General features: G+C 44.5%; 1 protein-coding gene across 3 annotated transcripts in view; it reads right to left on the bottom strand.

Moving 5' to 3' along the window:
* Positions 1 to 2,316: 2,316 nt before the first annotated feature.
* Positions 2,317 to 22,991, bottom strand: part of TJAP1 (tight junction associated protein 1) — a 470,521-nt gene continuing 449,846 nt past the window's right edge. For 2 of the 3 annotated variants that reach the window (XM_086926000.1, XM_086926001.1), the window contains exon 10: positions 2,317 to 7,728. In XM_086926000.1, coding sequence (XP_086782126.1) covers positions 6,364 to 7,728 — 1,365 coding nt within the window. In that variant the 3' untranslated portion in view covers positions 2,317 to 6,363. The remainder of the gene's footprint in view (positions 7,729 to 22,991) is intronic. The other variant, XM_086926002.1, reaches the window with a different exon arrangement.

Below are 22,991 nucleotides of genomic sequence, written 5' to 3'. Positions count from 1 at the left end.
GAGAATCAGGACAAAGGCGTTTTTTGAAGTCGCAGATCCTCCATTTTCGCAGATGATCAAGAAAAGTTTTGGGAAAACTATCGACTAACATACGAGATGGACTAGAGGGTTTTGACAGAATATCCCAGTACTAAAACTTCACATTCGTACCAAGGAGGATCAAGATAAGGCGTTAAGGACAGAAAAGTAAAACAAACTTGCTTTGTCTGAATTATCCTGAAACTTAAACATTACAAGACCCTAGATTAGTGATCTAGGTACTGCAAAATACATGTGTTTAGAATGCCATTACAAGAGTAACACAATTTTGCAAGATACACTTCAAACTTCAGAAACTCCATCAAGCCTGAGAGACAATTACAAGTGGATTCCAAATGAAAGTCAAGTGAATACCTTCACTCTGAAGAAAACATTTGGAAGTGAAATGATTCACATTCTATTTGCTTCCATAGATTTGTCCAGTTGGGTCGACAATACTATGATGTATGTGTTCAAGAAACAAAGCCTGTCTGTGATATAACAGATCTTTGTATTCCTAAGGTAGAACACGCAAAACACGTATGCTATGTTATTATACGAAGAATAAATCATTTTTCAGTGTTTTGTGTATGCATTTTATTGAGAAGGTATATTTGATTTGCACTTGCATCTCAAAGTATGAATATTTTGATTGACCACTAGAATCAGAAATGTCATGACCTAATAGCTGCAAGGTGAGAACACAACGGCATTTCAAATTGCCATAACTAGTACTGTGAGAAAGAAAGTAACATAATGCTCAATGAAACAAAATGTCACTATGATTGCATTCTTATGATAGCAGAAACTTTAACTATACACCATGCAAGATTTGGGTTTCAGAAAAAAATAAGCATCCGTTACACTGGGTTTGGCCTAGTAGTAAAAAGTTCAAATCAGAATGCGGGATGTTCACAGGGCTCACATCTCTTGTCCAATCTCTTGGTCTAAAAAAGTCTGAAACTGTCACATGGTTCACATCAGAAGAGAGGACTGCCCATTGGAGGATGCATGTCTGCATAGGTTTAAGTGAGATTTCATTGCAAAACCAGACCGGGAAGTGGGCAAACATAAGAACAATTTCTGTGGGTGGAGAGAAAGTTACGAAGTCACGGTTTCTTGTCATCAATGCATATGTGAGTTTGGAAAGGTGAGGACTACTCAGGTTAGGAAGTAGTGTAAGATTTTCAATTTTTCAAACTCCATCATTTTATTTTCCGGTAAAGCAGTAGTATTGTGTTCCTTTGGTGGACCGGATAACAAGCACTTTTGGACTGCGCAAGCAGTTTTCTTTTAATTGGGACGGTACCAGAACTTCTCAGAAAGATATCAATGCTTTTAATGGGACAGTAACAGAAGTTTGCAGCCTCAATAAAATATTTCACATGGGACAGCAGCAGCATCATTCCTATCAGGCCTGTGAATTCCAGCCTGATGAGTTACTCATGTCCCAAAAAGTGAAATTCATGAACACCACGTGTCACTGAAAAAGTTTGTTGACGTCTATGCAGAAGCTAAATGCTTGGAAATATTTTCTTTAAATTTTCCAAGATAAGATCATACTACTGACAAAACGAAAAGAGAAAGAAATGCAGGCTTCAAATTAGAGGTCTGATAAGGACTGTAATGAGGGCACCAGTTTGATCTGCATAGGCTAAGGTATAGATCTCCTTTCATTCACATTTAAATAATTCTAGCACTAATAAATTGTTGCAAATCAATATTTTGGGCAATTATCTGAAAATGAAAGTAATGGAAAGTCCAACTAGACAATGTGCACTGAAACAGTTCTGGAAAATGAGGAATTTTTGCGTTTCTTAAGTGACTTATTTGGGATTTATACAAGATAGCAGATGGACGACAGCTGTTTCTTACTAAGGTGAAAGTATTTAAGGCACGTATTCTGAAGGGACCTAATGTATACCTAGACCATGAGTATCTAATTCAGGATATATACATGGAACTGTTAGATACTGCAAATGGAAAACAATCAGGAGCTGCAACTGTTTAGCTCTCTACATTCAGTTATCTGGAAGGTCATTTGGATTAATTCATTTTTGACGAGATAATCAGTTTCTATTTTTATCAAATGCAATTTTGTTAATCACAAGAAAGCAAGTTGTAGAAAGTGAGAAAGAGCACCACAAAAAATTAAATCTCTCTTTTTGTGCTGAAATGTCTGTGATTACGACCATAATTACATCTCTTGGTGGCAAACATCCTCACAATGCTGTCTACAGAGAGTGATTCGATCATGGAGAGATTTGCAAAGTTTCAAAAATAATTGGGAAAGCAAAATTAAGAAAGTTCAGTTTTATTTCCGGGCATGACACAAGAACTCAGAATCTGTGCGGTTTTGGTAAGTAGTCCAGTGGTAGCCAATGTGGCAAAAGCTTCCAACAATGTTTTTGAGACATACACTGTAGGAAATAGAAAACTAGAGAAATATTATACTTGGTCGACGTAATGATTTACAGTACATTCAAATATCTATAGACTTTAGAAACATGAGATTACCAACCAGGCGTGTACTTTTAAAAACTTTTCAAAGTTAGAGTTTCAGGTTAGTAAAAAATATAATCAAACTTTTGCATAAGCCCAACTTTCCAAGAATTATTAGTACCTGAGCTCCATCACAGGACACTGTATCTATTTTCTTCAGCTCTACCAGTGATCATTCCATATGTGTGGTCTGCAAATGTACATCAGTGCTTTGTATGCATATATAGTGTTCAGCTGTACCGTAGAGCATTGTATAAAGTTTCAAACCTATGGTCGTTGAATAAATTACTGCAAAGCTATTCTGGTCTTGATACAAGGAAGGCTAGTGATTTGAATCTTCAGTTAACAATGGTATGAGGACAAACGGTAAACCTTATTTGACGAATATGTCAATGTGTTTAATTACATTTTCAGTCAAAAGTAAAGTATTGTTTATGTATACGTTCTTTGATTAACATTATTCCTCATCACACATGCAGAATATTGTAAAAGTAAGTAAATATAGGACATGCCATTATTTAACTTTATTGCAGCTAGATTTCCAATTCACTACTGTCCATTCCACCTAAAATGTCTAAGTGTATGCCTTGTTGCATACAATATTTTTCAAGCCTATTTTAATATCAGACTAGGATTTATTTTCAGAATTCTAAAATTGCAGAATATAACTTCAATTCAGAATCCATTTCTGAAATCTTGGTGCAGCTGCTATACTGGGGAGTCATCAATCTCCAACCACCAAACATATTTAAAAAAACGTATAGTTACAAGAATGCGGAAATTTAGGACGGGTCTCAAAGACCTGCGACAAGATGTCAAAGTCAGACTTGACAATCTTAAGCGGTCGGTATGACTCTAGAGAAAGACAGGCTGCACCCCACAAGAATAACAAAGCAAATCTGCAAAATCTTTAACTGTAAAAGTAGCTGGATTATGCTTATTTGTCAAAACCAAGGGCAAAGGAAAGAAACACGGACCTCAAGATTCACACTGCTATGACCTGCAACAGACCTTAATAAAAAGGTACAAAATGCACTGCCACCCGAAGCATACCTCACTCTTACCAACAACAAAGGTATAGCTTTCATGACACCACTTGAGGAAATCTAGATTATGGCGGAGTCCAGGACATATCCTCATAAAACACATATGGCTAATTCAGGACCAGTCATTCAAACTAAAACAGAATAAAAGCAGCAGCAATCAAAAGAAAAAAGAACAAACTACCGTCTACAGTTGTCAGACACTCAGGAAAACTGGGTTTCGATACATGGCCATGCATGCGTTAATCCTCAGGGTCTAGAGGGAGGAGACAGACACTACTGTGAAAAGCAATCCATCACAAACAGACAGACACTGTGGCGGAGATATGGGGAAGCGGAGAATATAAATGACAGCACAGAGAAGCCTGTGTGGAATGACAATACCAGGCAGACTCCAATGAACCATCAATGCGCTGCTTTAATCTTGGTACCACTATCAGTAGAAATGGCTGGACCCAATTGTTGCCTCTAGGAAGCACCTGAGCCATTGAAGCACCACCATACTGGAAAGATAATTTCATTTGGAAAGCAATTGATGATATTTTATTGGGCCCAGATGTTCACAGAGACAGTACAAAGGAATCTATTTGGTCACACCCACCTGGAAGCCGGGGCGGCTGAAACAGGGCCATGTACAAGGTAACTTGAAATCTGGGACCTTGAAGAGTAGGTATGTTACACCTATTAGTACAGGTAAGCACACCCTACCAGTGACATACTATTGCTCCTGCCCATAAATTACATGTATTGAAATACATCCTTTAGGACCAGAAATGCTCATGTTATATTAAGGCTTTTGGCACAGATTTTGCCATTAAACACCGTTAGGAATTCCCGCTGGTTACAATACTGAACATTTGCAGATTTGTGGAATAAATCGCTTATGCTCTTTTACAAAAATTATGCTTTTGGTTTGGATTTCCAGACATTCTGCTCAAACCACAATAGTGCATGAAAGAACATGTTCGCAAACACAGTTTACTGTAGTGCAGACTTTCTGGGGACACCTATAAAAGAATGGAGAGAGAATGATGCTCTTCAGTCAACCTTGTCCTCACAACAGATACATCCATTTCCTGGCATGCGGTGGGGTCTGCAGCCCTTTCTATTGTGCATCCCTCATGCAGGTGCCATCGTTTAGCACACTGAGAACAATGCAAACTGATGCCGGCGTTCGTTGTGTAAGTCGAAGATCGGGCACTACAGTTGAGGTAAAGCTCTAAGCTTTTTTTCAGTAACGATGTTTCCGCAGATGCAACATACAAGTAATCTCGCAAACCTACACTGACTGCAATCGCTTGAACTAAAAGTACATTTTGCACCAGTTTTTAAAATACAATATGGCATCCATTTGTACATATCGACTGAGGTTAAAAGCAAGAGTAAAACTGCACTAGCAGTCCAAAGACGAAGCACCCTTCGCCCAGTGATGACATCAACCATGTGGCTTAGTGATGACATCACGGGCCTTTACCACCATAGGCTACAATGCCTTGAAAGGAAACACTGTTGCTGTGGGCTGCTAGTGAGTAGACCCAGATGGGCTGATCTTACTGGCCACTGAAGCTTGGGGAATCATTTTTTCAGAAATCCCATTTCATGCAGCAGTAAACAGAAATACATTAACATGTGCGGTGTAATCTTAATACTAGCAAAAAAACAACATGGCCTTCACTGTATGAGGCAGAACAACTTCCGCTGGCCCGGTCTGGACTGTGGGGTCATTTTTGCCAAGCCCAGGGCCAAGGAGGGTGTGTTCTGAGCACTGCTTGGAAGTAAAAAGGGACTGGAAAGCGGAAGGTGGTAACTCACCAGCCCCAAGTGCTTAGAAGACAGTCTAGTGTCGCTGAAGGTTGCAGCGAGGACAATCTTTGTCTGTTTTTTAGCTGATGCTCCGCTGCGGGGAGGTGGCCCAATTATTTATAAAGGAGACGGGCACTAACAAAATGGAGCTCACTTTGTCGGTGACGGGGGTTAATTGGACAACAGAAAAATATTCAGTCGTATTTTTGGACCAAATCAAACTATAATCAAAAACAATACAGCAAAACAAAACAACAACAAAAAAACAAAATGGCTGTCTTTCTTTTCTGGGCACACACCATTTGGAAAATCCAAGTGGGGAGAGAACTCCCTGCCAGCGTGCCTTCTTTCATTTAACATGATCACAACTCACCCAATGATTGAGTAAGATTTACAAGTGGAAAGTGCAAATGACACTGGTCACCTGTGACTTGCACACACAAACCAGTGTGTTAGAGCTGGATCTGTGCGCGACTGTACCAGGTTGGTATTGGGCACACACACAGCTCTGTAAAAAGCAACTCTGGGAAATGGGGTGCTGGAAAGAATTTAAAAATGAAATAATAAAAATGACAATGTAGCAGAATCCCATGGGACACAAGAATAAATAGAGACCTGAGAATCCCTGGGCATAGGACGGTGGGCACCTGTCACACAGTTCCATGGTCAAGGGCTGACATGGCATAGATGTATATGTCTAGAAGTGTGTTCTTCACACCTCGGTCACTTTCCTGAGGAACACTGCAGAAACGAGCAGGGCTGCACCACCAGGGAAACGATAAAGGTAGGGGCCGCAGTACCCCCAGACACAATTGGTTGCATTTTCAAGAGCAGCTGAGTTTTGCAGTGCAGACCTCCCAGACATGGGGGGCTTAGTCTTCTTTTGGAGTTGCCCATGCCAGCGCTTGGAGTTTACAAGTTCACATGGTCGAATATATTCATGTGCGGTCAGGGGAAAGAAACCAGCTGCACAGTTTCTGAAGTCACCCTTGTGGTTCTAGTGGAGCAAGTTGCCATGCTCCTGCGCCCGTGTCAAGCTGTCCTTTCGATGGAGGTGATGCACCCCCATCCTCTTGGGGCTGCGGTGGGGTCTGCCACTCGGCGGTTTTTCCCTCAGTTCGCCTCGCTCCTCAAGGCCGGCGCTGAGGTCTTTGAAGTTCTCTTGAAGGACCAGAATTTCTCTCTCTTCAGATGGACACACTAGGGGGAATCCGCCCAGTTCATCAGCAGGGTACTCTTTGTGCTTCTCCTGGGGACTACCATGTCCACTGCTCTCGTCTGGGCCGCTTGCCTGCAGAAGGTTCTTGGCCTCATCGTGTGAGAAGTCCGTGCCATACTCGGATGAGAAGCGGCCTTTTCTTGCTCGGTTCTCCGTACTGTCGGTGTCCAGGCTGGAGTCTCTGCTTACTGTCCAGCTACAGCTTTGCCCAGACTCTTCTCCATCAGAGTATGCTGCAACCACCCTGCCCAGCTCCTGCATGGATCGGCTAAATCTGCGCTGCAATTCCTGCGCTGTGTCCCGGCTGAAGGAAGTACGGTTCACCAGCACCCCACCAGAGGTTGGAGGAGCCTTGTCAACAAACATCCTTTGCCAGTTGGCCAAGAGGTCCTCCTCAGAGCTGGCAGAGCTGGCAAAGGCGCTGGGGACTGGAGGAGGACTGCTGAAGGGACTGCTGTGCGAAGAGCGCAAATCCTGCTCTGCGCTTCTTGCTCTGCCTGGTGTAGATGATGGTCGATTAGCATGGCTGGCTCCTGAGCGCCTGCCCTCTGAAGCAGGGCTGTTCGGTACGGTTCTGTGACGATCCGGCCCCTCTTCCTCTCCCTGCACCAAGCTCAGTGAGATGGCCTGTCTTGTAGCATAGGTACAGTTCGGCAATGGACTGTTCTTTGGGATTCTCACTTTTTCATCTGAAAACTCAATGACTTTGCGGCCGGGGTACATGGGGTGTGGGGGCGGGGGTGTTGGGTAAGGATTCAACTTCTCAAAGGTAGGTATCTCCTCTGAAGTGCTTTCAACACTGTTCTGCTGTTTCAGTCCTCCATTCTGCTGCTGCCGCTGCCCAGATTCCCCAGACACTGGGCTGCCATCCCTCCCAGACAGTGCTGGGCTTGCACTGGCATCAGACGGCGTGCCGCTCATGTCTACATGGACAAACACGTCTTCGGCCACTGGGCCACTACTGCTGCTGGACTTGGCAGAGTTGAGGATCATAGACTCAGGCTTTTCCAGGACTCGTGCGATGATGGAAGTAGGCACAACATCTGATGGGGTGAGTGGGTGAACACTGTCCTGCCCAGGCACAGAGGGATCTTGAGGCCCCTGGAAGTGCTTACTAACCATATCCTGTAATTCGTAAGGGAGCTGAAAAAGAGAAAAGAAGAGAGAAAATAATGATCAATTCTTCAACAATCAAAAAAAGTGAATTATTAATTATCAAGCTTGGCTATTAGGCATTGTTTAAGTTACCCTGTTAGCAAAACAATTGGACTAATAGTTGGTTTTCCACCCCTCTCCACTTTACCTGTGCTATCTATTTGTGGAGGGAGACTAAACCAAAAGAGGCTTCCAACCTCAGAGCTCTGAATCCAAGGGCACACTTCTGCTTCCCTCTGTGCCCTATATAATGACCCCAAGCCAAGAGGTTCTATGGCAGAAGCGATCACATATGCAGTGCCTACTTTAAAACAAACCGAAAAGGCGGTGAAAACAGCAATATATGCAGCACTTCAGCCAGAAAATGTGGGAGTTCCTGGATCCAGGCAATATTTTAAGTTCCTCTTACTAAATATTTGTAACCACTAGTCATAAGTCCATTGCCCACCCCTGCAGCATGAATATGTAGATTGCGGAGGAACATGCTGGGATGTGAGCATACAATTATCCCACTTGAATGACCTGTGAATATTGGCTGTTCGATAAACTGCATCGATATCATATTCGCTCTCATGAGTGGTTCGCTCCCACTATCACATTTTACATTGTTCTGCTGTAGTGTAGTTCCTATTTTCCTATTAGGTTCTGCGCATTGGAATAATATAAACTATAGGTTTGGCATAGGACTAAGGTCAGTCTGCCCCTATCAAGTATATTAAACTTAATTACTTTGTGTGCCAGCTACCTCAGAGGCCACTAGAAACTCCTTGTAAACAAGAAGGGAGTAGTTTCTGGCAACTGTATAAACATGACAACTTTGTTTACCTTTAGAATCGGAACACTCTCAGAATAGTGGAAACAATAGATAACAGGTTCACTCAGCTAATCCTGCATGCTTAGTTTCTTCAGAGTTACACAGAAATAGTAGACTGGCGTTTCAATAAAAGGATTTATTGAATAGTCTTGTTTCTCGCGCAAGCGATATGAGCTGTTATATCTCGCGTACTGTCTTGCGATTGTATTATGTACAGAGTAAGCAGTCGAAAGAAATAATACTGCAATAGCATTGTCTTTTAGCTATAACACATTCATATACATAAATAACACAAGCTAAAAAGGGAATACTCGTCTGATGCTTCTAACTAGTTCTACCCCAGTGTACCTAACCTAAGTACAGTACAAGGTAAGAAGTAGGTGCTGTATTCTATAGTATGGTAAGCTATAGTTTGGTATGCCAAGAGTCCCTCTAGGTCAGAGGTTTTCAAACTTTTTGATGCCGAGACCCCCTTGTAAAACCTTTTTAGGCGTAAGGACCCCCTTCCGATAAAAGTTTCTAGAAACTGGTACTCCTCATCATCATCTTTTGACAACCATAAATGCGCCTGTTAGACCTCATCACATCCATCCATCATTCATCCACCCACACTTTCACACATCCATCCATCCATCCATCCATCCACCCACCCTTTCATCTTTCCACCCATACATCCATCCTTTACCCATCCACCCTTCCACCCATCCACCCACCATTGATTCACCCACCTTTTCACACATCCATCATTCATCCATGCAACCTTTTATCCATCCATACATCCATCCACCCTTTCATCCTCCCATCCATACATCCATCCTTCGTCCATCCACCCTTTCATCCATCCACCCATCGTTCATTCCACCACCTTTTCACACATACATCCAGGCGTCATTCATCCATGCAACCTTTTATCCATCCATCCATCCATCCATCCTTCATCCGTCCGTCCACCCTTTCATCCTTACATCCATCCTTCATCCATCCACCCTTTCATCCTTCCATCCATCCATCCATCCACCCTTTCATCCTTCCTTCCATCCATCCATCCATCCTTCATCCATCCATCCATCCATCCTTTCATCCTTCCATCCATCCTTTACCCATTCACCCTTCCATCCATCCACCCATCATTCATCCACCCACCTTTTCACACATCCATCATTCATCCATGCAACCTTTTATCCATCCATCCATCCATCCATCCACCCGACCATCCATCCATCCATCCTTCATCAGTCCACCCTTTCATCCTTCTATCCATCCATCCACCCTTTCATTCATTCATCCACCCTGTCATCCATTCATCCACCCTTTCATCCATCCTTCATCCGCCCACCCTTTCATCCTTACATACATACATCTATCCTTCATCCATCTATCCTTCACCCATTCACCCTTCCATCCACCCATCTTTTCACACATCCATCCATCCATCATTCATCCATGCAACCTTTTATCCATCCATACATCCATCCATCTACCCTTTCATCCTTCCATCCATCCACCCTTTCACCCATCCATCCATCCTTTCATCCATCCATCCACCCTTTCATCCATCCATTCATCATTCATCCACCCACCTTTTCACACATCCATCCATCCTTCATCCTTACATCCATCCATCCTCCCATCATTGATCCACCCACCTTTTCTTTAAAAGACCTTTTACTTGTTAATGAGGTTTTTATGTTTTTCACACCTTGGTGTGAATTAGGCCTCCACTGGGAGCACCCTCGATCAGCCCAAGCCAGGAGCTGCACTTTGACAGAATCTGCGACCCCCTTCCAAGGACTCCACGACCCCCCTGGGGGTCGCGCCCCACAGATTGAAGACCTTTGCTCTAGGTTCTAGTCAGCTCCATAACTTAGAATTAGAGAGGTGGGAATCTCTTTCCGGGTCTCAAACTCTAACACCCCGCAAAGGGAGTCAGAACACTGGAAGCTGGATTCTCTGCGAGCAGGGATGACAGCGTCTCTTGTCAAAGTCAAAGTCAAAAATGTTGCTTTATTCGGTTAAAAAGTTTAAAACCATCAAAGCACGGCACAGTACTTCACTTCACAATTAATCATGTTTACATATCACGACTAGCACAACTAAATAAATTACAATATAAAAAGTGCTTTACATTTGGCAAACACATATACAAGATAAAAAGTTTGTCACCCAATGAAGATTATTAATTATTTAAAAATTCAAAATTCATTTGATGGTCGTCACAGCATAAACTTTCTAACATACTGGGCAACATTACAGGTAGGGTGGTGGAAGGCGATTTAGGGTAACAATAATTTCTTTCTACATCTCATAGCCCCTGTAATGTAACCCGACACCCCAAAACATACCACAGCAGTCCCGAGCATTTGTAAATAGACTGGTCTGACCTGCTCAAAATTATAACCTCTTAACAATAGCAAGATGAATTTCTTACGTGGCAATACATAAAACTTACAGAAAAAGATCCTGTGAAGCAAGTTTTGCTCAGAATTATTATCACATGGGCACGGCCCCAAAGTCCCACTTTTAGCAAACCCCCCTAAGGAAAGATCGCAACCATGGTAGCATGTTATGCTTAAACCTTAATAAAACAAACAGATGGAATGGCTTGTTTATATAGGTTAAGTACGGCTGTATCTCTCTCCCTGTACTTAGCATAACAAAATTTCTGACTGATGGTTTTACCAATTCGTCTTCTTCCCTTTGTAACTTCACCCTATTTAGGAATCGGGATTTTACTGCCTTGATTGCAATTTTACTTAAAGCCCTAGGGTTTGTAAACAGATCAGGACTACCCATTGAATCCATTTGAGTTTTAATATAACGGATCCAAGGTATAGCCAAGGCCTTATCTAGGGACAAACAATCTTGGATAATGAATTGATTTAAGTTCGAAGCTTGCTGTGCCCAAATTCTTAGCCACCCTAGTATCGGTGCCACAGCAATCTGATCAGAAATAGAGCCAGCCCCCAGGTCTTCATGTATGTTAAAGGTAGCTGCAGATTGAGGGAGCGACAACACTTTTCCAAAAAAGACATTTTCTGCAGTTTGGATCTCACTTACTTCAGTATAGCCCCACACCTCACTCCCATACGACACCATGGGCACACATTTAGCGTTATAGATTTTCATAAGGGCCGATACTGGCTTACAGCCTAAACGTTTCGCAAAGCACAACAGGGTCCCTGTGGCCCTCGCTAGTGTTTTTTATTTCAATGCGCGTTGCATCGCCCATGACCTATCATCAAATACAATACCCAAGTATGGGAAGGTAGGTACTTTAATGAGCTCCTGCCCTTTGCAGAAAAATGATGCCTTTTTCGCCTGTCCACTACCTAATGACATAGCATGTGACTTTTTAAAATTAGTTTTCAAATCCAAAGAGTCCATAAAATTAATAAAAAAATCTAAAAGCGATTATAATCCTCTTGCCGTCCTAGCCACTAACACAACATCGTCTGCATATAGTAGTGCGGGAATCTTTTTTTGGCCAACTCTCGGGATGTCGTTGCATGCTGAAATGAGGGCGTCACCCAGCTTGTTTATATAGAGTGTAAACAGCAAGGGACCAAGGAAACACCCTTGCCTTACCCCGCGCTTTACTGGCCAGGCGTCCGTCAAGCTCCCATTCTCATTATAGCGAACTGCTGCGCTAGTGTTCTCATGGATATCTGCTAGGAAGGATATCAGTACGGGGTCCAACCCTATGTCAAACAGGGAAGTCCAAAGTTTTTGACGATTTACAAGGTCGAAAGCAGTGGACAAATCCATGAAAACTAGATGTATGTCCCCCTGCTTTGCGACCGTGTATTTCCTTATCACAAGATGTAAATTGAGGCATTGACCAGCAGTACCTCTTCCTTTTCTAAACCCGTACTGTAGATCCGAGATGACCGCGTTCTCTTCCAGCCAGTTTGTCAGCCGCTCCAGTACGGCTTTTTCCATTATTTTAGCAGCCGAATCCAAGACAGAGATCGGCCGATAACACGCCGGGTCCTCTCTTGAACCCTTCTTAAATATTGGGACAATAACCGCCTTACCCCAAGACACTGGGGGAGGACCCACTTTAGTGACTGCATTAAAAACAGAAGTTAAAATCGTTGCCCAATAGTGAGGATCTGCCCTGTAAAGGTCTGCTGGAACCCCGTCCGGGCCTGGGGCTTTCCCATGTGCCGTGGACTCAATAGCATCCAAAACTTCTTCCTCAGTAAAATTAATTTTTCCTGCCCGTATAGAATCACCTAGTATCATAAAAGGTGAGTTATTTATATCCGCATAAAGACCACCAAAGTGCTACACCCACTTTTCTGGTGGGATGAGGCAATCCTTGTTTGTATTTTCTGTCTCATTAAACAAAGGACTATTGATCACTTTCCAAAATTGAGTGCTACTTTTCAGAACACTCACTTTGGACAGTTCCTCCGAAGCCATATCTTTTAGCTCGATTTTCCTCCGTTTAATAGCCTTCTTATAGGCCCTTCTTGCCTCAGCAATCCCCTGGGTATCCTTACCAGGCTCTTTTAGTACTTCTAGAAGCACCGTGTGCGTATCAGTAAAGGCCTGGTTAAACCAATTTTCCAATTTCTTGGGCCTTATTTTACTTTTCCTAGTCAAATTTGTTGCTACCTGTTCTGTGATATGGTTAAAAGCACAGAGGATATCCCTTGGATCTGAACTTGCACCTAAACATATGGTCAGATCCTCAGTTTTACTCCTGTAGAGGCATTCCAGGAACTCAATAGGAGTAATCATCTCCCACCTTAATCTACGGCCTTGACATTAAGAGGCGATATTTAAATTTGAAATAGTGGCAGAAACAATCTCACTTTTAAGGGCCCTGATATTAATGTCCAACGTGAGTGGTTTATGATCACTAAAACCATTCTGTGTAACAGACAAAGGACCTATTGTGTTTCTCAAAAGGCACGACACTAAAACATAGTCTATAATAGACTTTTTGCCTTGACCATTAAACGTTTCCCCTTGCACTGGGGCAAACATGTGCTGATAAAAAACTCTCCAGATACAACCCACTCTTAGTATGCTCAAAATGAGTATTCCCAAATGGGTCATTTTCAAAATCCATATTCTGAAAACATTGCATGTGACAAACATGTATGTTAAAATCACCAAGCACTAAAAGATAATAAAACGTGTCGTTGTGTTCATCATAATCATCCAAAAACCCCGATAGTGCTCTTAAATGGTCCAATTCATCGCTCCGGGTGAAAGAATTATAAAAGTTTATCACCAGGATTGTAGGCAAATTATCACCCTCCAATCTTACTGCTAAAATATTTGGGGAACTTGTCACTATTAATACTGCTTTATACAGTAGTTTCAGACTAAATAACAACAAAAGCCCTCCCCTGGATCTCCCCATTGTAGAGGGTGTTGCAAATTTACTAAATGATTGGTAACCATCCAAGTGATAGCCTTCTCTAACTTCCCATGTTTCCTGCAGGGCGATAATGTGGTGAACTGAGAGAAAAGCCTCCCAGTTTATGTCCCCTCTTTTTGATCGTAGCCCGGCAATATTCCATGATAGGATCACTATCTTGTTCTCCGATACAGTGGGTCTTAATTCCTTACACTCCTTATTTCCTGTAAGCACTGAATGTGTTACTACTAGATTGGTGACCCCATCTTCCACTGTAAAGCTCATAGTTGGAAGTTCCGAACCAGAGGACCCCCCTCAGCTACTATTCTTAATGTGGGCCTATTTCTCATATAATCCCCATCACTGGGCAAAGAGATTGGGACTCTGTCACCAGATGGTGTAGCACTACCACTAGGCTACGAACAGGACCCTGTGCGCAAAGTTCAGTAGACAGGCACGCACTATACACGTCCAGTGGGCTGGCTAGTCCTAGTTCTGGGTTGTCTCCGTCCAAGTATCTTATTACTACCGGGTGGCAGTCAGTCGACCCCCTCAATCCCCATGAGTGAGGAGAAGCGATTTGAGGTGGCAATGTTGAACATGGGGTGTACATCGCTACATATATTTTGTTCTCCCTGTTTCCGGGGGTTACCCACCAGCGCTTTTGAGTAGAAGTAACTTACATCTTTGGTGGATATACCTCCCTCATAAACCCAGTGAACCATTCTCGAATATAATTTGTGGCCCTGCGATCCCTGAAATTTATAATAATTATGTCCCCAGGTACATCCTTCGGTCTTCTTCCGACCCAATCCAACCTTCTAACATGTAAAATTTCGCCGTCTAGGTTGGGAGGTAATGGCCTGTTAACTCTTAGCCAGTGCATGACCTTGTTCTTGAGGGTCTGATAGCTTTCGAATGTTCCTGCTGTCAACTCTGGTACCCCTGTTAAAACAATGACAAAAGGTTCAGCCTCCGGTGGGAGATCTATATGTTGGGCAGGCCCTGTGATCTGTTTATCTTTGTGGGTAGTCCTCTGTATGTTACCCAATGTTTCATGACCTTTCATGTTTACTTGCCTTTTGTCTAATGTTTCCCTGGGATTAGTGAGGTCAGAAGAAATATTTGTAGTGCGTTTACCCATTGTAATATTATCAAGGGCTTTAGGCTGCGCCTTACTATTGGTTACATTTTTAGGGGCCTTGGACGCTGTCCTCGGCTCTAATGTGTTCGGGGTATGTCTTTTATTTGCCATCTCTTTAAGTACATTTAAGTTGGCAATCCCCATGACTGAGATGGATCCTAATTGCTCAGTCATACGTTTAACACTCTCAATTAAAGGCAAGAGCAGCGATTTAATTAGTTGCTCGATGTTGTTCATTAACACTTGCACAAGGCGTGTATTTAAATGGCCTTGAGTGGCTTCACTTATTTCTGGGCCTTTAGGTGTATTAGGAGTCCTGTCTGCCCGGCAAGCTTTAGCTCGACTTCCTTTATGCTTTGCCCCACCCCTCTTTCTTTTCATGGGAATGGCCGGCCCCTAATTTTCTAATACTGGTCGGCTTTTCTGGGACTTGATTACCAGACATTATTAGTAATGAATCTTCCGACGAAGAAGGAGATTTCGAACCCAGACTTATGTCAGTACTAGAGGGGTCCCGTTGAGTCGGTAAAGTTGCTGGGAGATCTTGTAGTTGTAGGGGTATGCCTATAATACTAGTTGGTTCAGAACAAGTAATGGCATACGTGGGGGTCTTTGCTGATTGAATAGTCCCTAAAGATGAGCGTTTTCTCTGGCATTCTAAGGATATACGCCGCTCAGTTAACATAATTTATTTTTCTAATACTGAGGTAGCCCTTGTAATAAACGCATCCAGGGTCCCTTGGACGGAGCCTCCTGTTAAAGATCTTCGGCCTAAGTTCAAGATATTAGACATGATAAATACGGTAACAATACAATGGGCAAGAGAATAAGAAGCTACATTTCCTTACTAATGATGCTTAGAGTCTTGCTTTGTAGATCTAAGTTGAAAACAGACCAAAAAGGGGGGTGGCCCAGCCCAGCCTGGCCAGCCCCGGACGGCCACAGGCCGGGCTTAGCCCGGCGCTGCCCTCGCGCTCCCGCGACGCGGGGGGTGACGCTAGTTTTTATGCGCCTCCTGGTGCGATATCCCCGTGCGCGGCTTCCGGTCGCATAGACTGCTGGGATTTGAAGTCCGCTCTCCTCTCAGCGGCTGCACCAGATGGCGTGGGTGTGCAGCGACGGGAGGCGGGTCGATGCGGTGGCACAGGCGGCGTGTGGCAGGTAAGATCCCCGAATAGGCAACAAACAGGGTCTGAACTGTACGGCAGTACAAGCAACAAAGGAGTTGCCCACTCCACCGGGGGTGACGCTAGTTTTTATGCGCATCCTGGCGTGATATCCCCGTGCACGGCTTCCGGCCGCATAGACTGCTGTGATTTGAAGTCCGCTCTCCACTCAGCGGCTGCACCAGATGGCGTGGGTGTGCAGCGGCGGGAGGCGGGTCGATGCGGCGGCACAGGCGGCGTGTGGCAGGTAAGATCCCGAATAGGCAACAAACAGGGTCTGAATTGTACGGCATTACAAGCAATAAACAAACTCTAACACCCGGCAAAGGGAGTCAGAACACTGGAAGTTGGATTCTCTGCGAGCAGGGATGACAGCGTCTCTGGTCAGCGAGTCAGTCTGGGACACAAATTCCTCTAATTTGTGGTCATCTTCCGAACATGCTGTGGCGAGCCATATCGAGCTGTGTAGCCGAGCCGTGGTTTGTCATGGTAAGGGAAAGTATATTTATACCTGGAAGGTGCTTAGGAATGTTTGCATTGACAAAGTCGGGCAGAGGAAGACGTTATGAATGAACCCCTAAGGAATAGCGGTTCATGCATAATAAATGAGTTCTTGGAGAAATCAATAATCCTAGGCTAGGGAAACTTCCAATGGCTTACGGGTCTGGTTTCTAAGAACTTGTGACTTTGGGGTGGACGGATGTAGATGACCATGCCTGTATTTAGAAAGCATGGCTAATGTCTAAATAAGGACTGGGATCTTATGCCTAAATAAGGGTAATGCGAATTGTGCCTATATAAGGACATGATTCAGGAAAACATATGTACTGACATCTAAACCGAAACACAACACTGCAACAGACAAGAGGATCCTCTTTGCAGGGGAAACCAGTCCCATCATTCATCCTTTCTTCAACTTGTCTTGTACCCTGGCAGGTGCGGTATAGCAGGGGACACCAGCCCCATCCTTCGCTCTGCTTCTGTCCTGTGCTCTGGAAGGTCCCTTTGCTCAACTTGCCTTGTACTCTAGAAGGTCCCGCATTACAGGGGTCAACAGTCCTATACTTTGCTCCGCTTCTGTCCTGGTCTACTGAAGCTCAGGCATTGCAAGAGACGCCTGGCATATCATTTGCTCTGCTTCTGTCCTGTGCTCTGGAAGGTCCTGCCTTGAAGGGAAAAACAGCCTTATCCTTAGCTCTGCTTCTGTCCTGTGCTCTGGAAGGTCCCGCATTGCAGGGGACACCAGCACTATCCTTAGCTCCGCTTCTGCCCTGAAAGTGTCCATACTGCACGGCAGAGCAGACCGTACCCTTTATTCGACTTCCATTAATAACAAGGAGGACAATGACCATCAGAACACTGCATATGAACCTATAGGAATTGGCACAATGGAAAGATTGCAGCAGGAACACAGAACCTGAACAGTCATCGCAGGTTGCATTGCAACAACTCATCTTTGCCTATTACACTTCCCTGATTGCATTTACTTCATCATGGACACTGCTGCAGTTGACACGCTGGAGATCTGGGAGATTTTGTTTCATGTAATGTTTCGTTTTATGCGTCTTCCCCTCTCTCTCTAATGGTATGAGATTTGTGACAGTCTGAGCAATGGACTCAGACACATTGGGGATACAGTCACCCGGTTCACGTTGAATGATCGTCATTCTGCTTCCTTCTGCTTGGCCAGCTCTGTATATTCCCACCTTTAGGGGTGCTAGCTGTATTTACCTCCCTCTTCATCTCCCTAAGCACTACCTCCTTTTGAGACTACAACTTGCACAGTTAAATGACATCAGAAATTACGGTCATGTTCCTCTTGCTCACTAATTCAAACTGAACCTGCATCGCAAATGGCCCACCACCTTACGTTCAACACATGCAACCTACTTGGATACCATCACAGTCCAGTTTTCCTATTCTCCCGACACTGCACCCCTCTTCCCTTGTGCCGTGATCTTGCACTTTCATTTAGACAGTCATTGAAGGTCTGAGCCTCTAGAACCTCCACAATAGTTTCCTCTAAATCGTTATAAACTATAAATTTTATACAACATTAATAGACTCTGCACAGCCCCCTACCACAGGGCAATCACCTTTATAAACGTGTACTGTATTATAGCAGCAGCCTCTTCCTCAATGTCCTCCTTTCTGCTCCAAGGAAAAGAACTTTCCATACACTCTGGCCATCCTTGCATGTCCCACTAAATCCTCAGCCTGCTCTGACCCATCCCCTTCCATCCAGCTGACAGACCCTCATACAAGTTTCTGACTTCAGGCTCCATCTTCCCAAGCTTCAGGTAGGATAAGTGAACACACTGCAGGGATCCCTGGGATCTTAACCCCAACACTGCAGCAGTATTCCAAGATTGCCAGCCAAACACACTCTAGTGCATCTGTATTCATGGATCACTCCCATTGGAGCACGAGTCATCACAACCAGCACGCTTCCAACCTGAGAGAGTGTGATCAGTACTGAAAGCAAACAAGAATGCAAACTCTCCCCTCAAACTGGAATCAATAGTGGCCTGCTATGAGCTGCTGTCATTATGTACAGGTGTACTATCCGACCCTCATCTTCGGCTTCAGATATCAATCCGTAGCCAGTTCATATGTACCTTCAGTCGCCATCTGAACACTGATCAGATGTGTAGCCTGTCCAATCAACAGGCTTAGAAACAGACCAATACACATGCACTGGGATCCGCTGCACACCCTCCCATACTCTAGTCAATTTTTCCATGATTCACACTCTGCCACTCAACTAAAGAGGGATGCATCCTGCAGGGTCAACAGCTTCGTGAATAATATAATTAACGTCTAAGTGCAGCAACCATTGGGAGAAAACGAGACTTATTTATTTATTTATTTTTTGCCATTTATAAAGCGCAAACAAATACCCGCAGGCTTCTCGGCGCTTAAACAATTCGCATAACTTCAGCTCGATGTTGATTACTCCAGAAGCTCATATAATAGGTGTTACTGGTTAAAGAGCCATGTCTTCAGTCTCTTGCGGAACTGGAGAAGTGAAGGGCTTAGCCTAATGTGTTGAGGCAAGGTGTTCCATAACTTGGGTGCCGCGACTAAAAAGCGGCGGTCACCCCAGGACACTGTTTTTGTACGAGGGATCACTAACTGGTTAAGGGTGGTGGAACGAAGCTGTCTAGAAGGTTTGTAGGGTGTCAGCTGGTCCTTAAGAAAATGTGGTCCTTGATCGTTGAGGGCCTTGTACACTATACAGAGTGATCTGAACTTGATCCTATTCCGGATCATCAACCAGTGATATTTTTTTAATGGTATCTGATATAGACGAGAATTTAGGTGTTCCGGAAAGAACACGTGCTGCAGCATTCTGTATTGCCTGTAGCTTCTTCGTTACCCTAGCCTGAGCATTTAGGAATAGACCATTGCAGTAATCAAGGGACGCTAGAACTAGAGAACTGACCAGTGTTTTAGAAGCTGCCTCCGGCTGAAACGGGCTAAATTTCTTAATCATTCTTAATTTATGATGGGCTGTAGTTGCTACTTTGTTCGCGTGATCCACAAAGTTAAGCCCCTCATCGAAAGTGACTCCCAAGTCTCTAACCTTAGAAGCCGGGCTTGGGAGAGCTCCAAAGGCTGGTGGCCACCAGGATGCTGACCAACCTGGTGAGAGGGTTCCGAAAATAACTACCTCGTTTTTTTCGGAATTTAGTTTGAGGCAGTTGGTTGCCATCCACTCTCCAATTTCAAGCATTCCATTTTGGAAGCGTTTTGCCACCTCGCCTCCGTCACCCTTTATGGCCAATACCAATTGCGTATCGCCGGCATAGGAGGTTAGGCTCATCCCATATGCTTTGATAACATTAGCAAGGTCCGACACATAGATGTTAAAAAGTGTCGGACTAAGGGATGAGCCTTGAGGAACCCCGCATGCCAACGAGAGCTTCGCAGATTGGTAAGGCCCCAGGGTAACGGCCTGTGTTCTATTTGCCAGGAATGATGCGAGCAAGTCTCTTGCAGTATGGGAAATGCCCATCTTTCCGACACGGTCGACCAAGATCTTATGATCGACCGTGTTGAAAGCTGCCGATAGATCGAGCAATACCAGAACAGCTGTCCCTCCGTGATCTCGTATTGCTCTAACATCGTCTACCGTGATACCTACGGAAGCCGAATTGTGTGTCGTCCAGCAGTCGGTGTTTCTCAATATACTCCGACAGTTGTAGGTTCATAGCCTTTTCCGCAACTTTTGCTAAAAAAGGGAGGCTTGCTATGGGCCTATAATTCTTTAATTCCTCTTTGTCCAAGCTCGGTTTCTTTAAAAGAGGTTTCAGCAGGGTATTTTTTAACGAGTTTGGATAAGTCCCGGAACCCAGTATGGAATTGCATACTTGGGTAATGACCGGGATAATAGAGTCCATTACTGGTGGGAGAACTGAAAAGGGGCAAGGGTCAAGTGCCGATCCTGTTTTGATTGTAGAAACTATAGTCTTTATTTGGTCGGTTGTCAGCGCCTTAAACCTGGTAAATATTTACAACAAGGGGTGGTGAGGGACAGAGTCTCTGAATTAAGCAGAAAGCTCTCACCCAGTCAAGAGATCAGGGCTAGATCCAACACCGTTTTTTAGCTCACTGCACCAACCCAGTTTCAGAACCTGGCTGTATGCAAATTAGTCTGTTCCTGTCCCAGTGCATGATGGGAACAGGGCAAACCAAACTACAAAAGCCAATTCTTACACTGGGAAGGAAACAAGCTCCCGGGGACCGGTTTCTGGCATTACAGCCGTCTTCGGCCCGGTTTGCTTGAATCCTGATGGTGCAATGAGCAAGGGACTCATGTCTGAGTATTGCAAATGCTACTTACCAGTATGCATCTGTTCTTGGCATGTAGGGCTGCTGACATTTATATCTGTGCATAGATCGCCGCCTAGTGTTGGGTCCGGATGATTGCACATTGTTGTCCTGGAAGAGTCTTCGAAGTATCACGAGATAGGTGGCTCCTCCCCTGGACTACAGTGCCCATGGGCATCGCCTCCATCCCCAGATTGTTTTTAGCCATTGGCAGAGATGGAGTGAAGTATGTGAGTGATGCCCATGCTAAGAGCATATAAATATATGTAAATGAATACTGCAGCTGCTACAGGCGCCAGGGAGGAGGGTGGGCGATATGAATGTCAGCAGCCCTACATGCCAAGAACAGATGCATACTGGTAAGTAGCATTTGCAGTTCGAGGCATGTGGGCTGCTGAATTCATATCTGTGCATAGAATACATAGCAGTCCCTCCATTAGCGGCGGCCGCCCGTGCCAGCTGCAGCAGTTTGAAAAAGTGTTTTGAGAACAGCCTGTCCAACAGCTGCCTGCTGTTTAGAGTGCACGTCTACACAGTAATGTTTAGTGAAAGTATGTGTGGTAGACCATGTGGCTGCTCTACATATGTCCTCTAAGGGAATGTTACCTAGGAAAGCCATAGAGGCCCCCAACTTTCTGGTGGAGTGGGCTCTTGGTGGAATTGTGAGAGTGCGTTTAGCTTTAGCGTAACAGATCTGAATGCATTTCACGATCCACCTAGCGATCCCAGCTTTGGAGATAGCGTTTCCCTTGTGGTGTGAGGCAAATGCAACGAAAAGTTGCTTGGTCTTACGAAAATCTTTTGTCCTGTCAATGTAGTACATCAAGGCTCTTTTAACATCAAGGGTGTGGAGCATCCGCTCCGCCAGTGACTCTGGGTTTTGAAAAAACACTGGCAACTCAATTGTCTGGTTCATGTGGAATTGAGATACAACCTTGGGTAAGAATTTAGGGTTAGTGCGGAGCACCACCCTGTTAGCGTGTACTTGGAAGAAAGGTTCTTGGATGGTGAGCGCCTGCAACTCGCTAACCCTCCGTAGCGATGTAATTGCTACTAAGAAAGCAACCTTCCAAGTCAGAAACTGAAGCTCACAAGAGTGCAGTGGCTCAAAGGGAGGACCCATCAGCCTTGTAAGAACCACATTGAGGTTCCATTCCGGAGCTGGTGGTGTCCGTGGTGGAATGACTCTTTTGAGTCCTTCCAGAAAAGCCTTGATAGCAGGGACCTTAAAAAGTGATAGGTGTTGCCTATTCTGGAGGTATGCTGCCATTGCAGACAAGTGAATGCGGATGGAAGAATACGCCAAATTGCATTGGTACAGGTGGAACAGGTAACAAATGATGTTCTGAATGGAAGCATCTAGCGGGGCAATATCGTGGTTTACACAGTAAATGACAAACCGCTTCCATTTAGCCGCATAACAAGCTCGAGTAGTGGGCTTCCTTGCCTCCCGAATGATGTCCATGTAATCGGGGGGAAGATTGAGGTAGCCAAACTCTAGGACTTCAGGAGCCAGATCGCCAGGTTGAGCTGTTGCGGATCTGGGTGCTGAATGTCGCCATGGCTCTGCGTCAGAAGGCTGGGAGTGAGATGAAGCCTTTGATGCGGTACCACGGAGAGGTCCAGAAACGTGGTGTACCATGGTTGGCGAGCCCACGTTGGAGCAACCAGGATGAGAGTCATCGAGTGCTGCCTGAGTTTGCGTGCCACCAGCGGTATCAGAGGTGCTGGGGGAAAAGCGTACGCAAATCTGCCTGACCAGTTCATCCACATCGCATTGCCCTGCGATTGCGGGTGTGGGAACCTGGCGGCGAAGCTTTGGCATTTTGCGTTCTCCTTTGTGGCGAACAGGTCTATCTCCGGATGACCCCACTTTTGGAAGTACGGTTGGAGTACTGATGGATGTATCTCCCACTCGTG

Source organism: Lissotriton vulgaris, chromosome 6 (genome assembly GCF_964263255.1).
Source record: "Lissotriton vulgaris chromosome 6, aLisVul1.2, whole genome shotgun sequence".
NCBI classification, from domain to species: Eukaryota; Metazoa; Chordata; class Amphibia; order Caudata; family Salamandridae; genus Lissotriton; species Lissotriton vulgaris.
The sequence above is the reverse complement of the archived record's forward strand: the minus strand, read 5'-3'. Positions and strand labels throughout refer to the sequence as shown.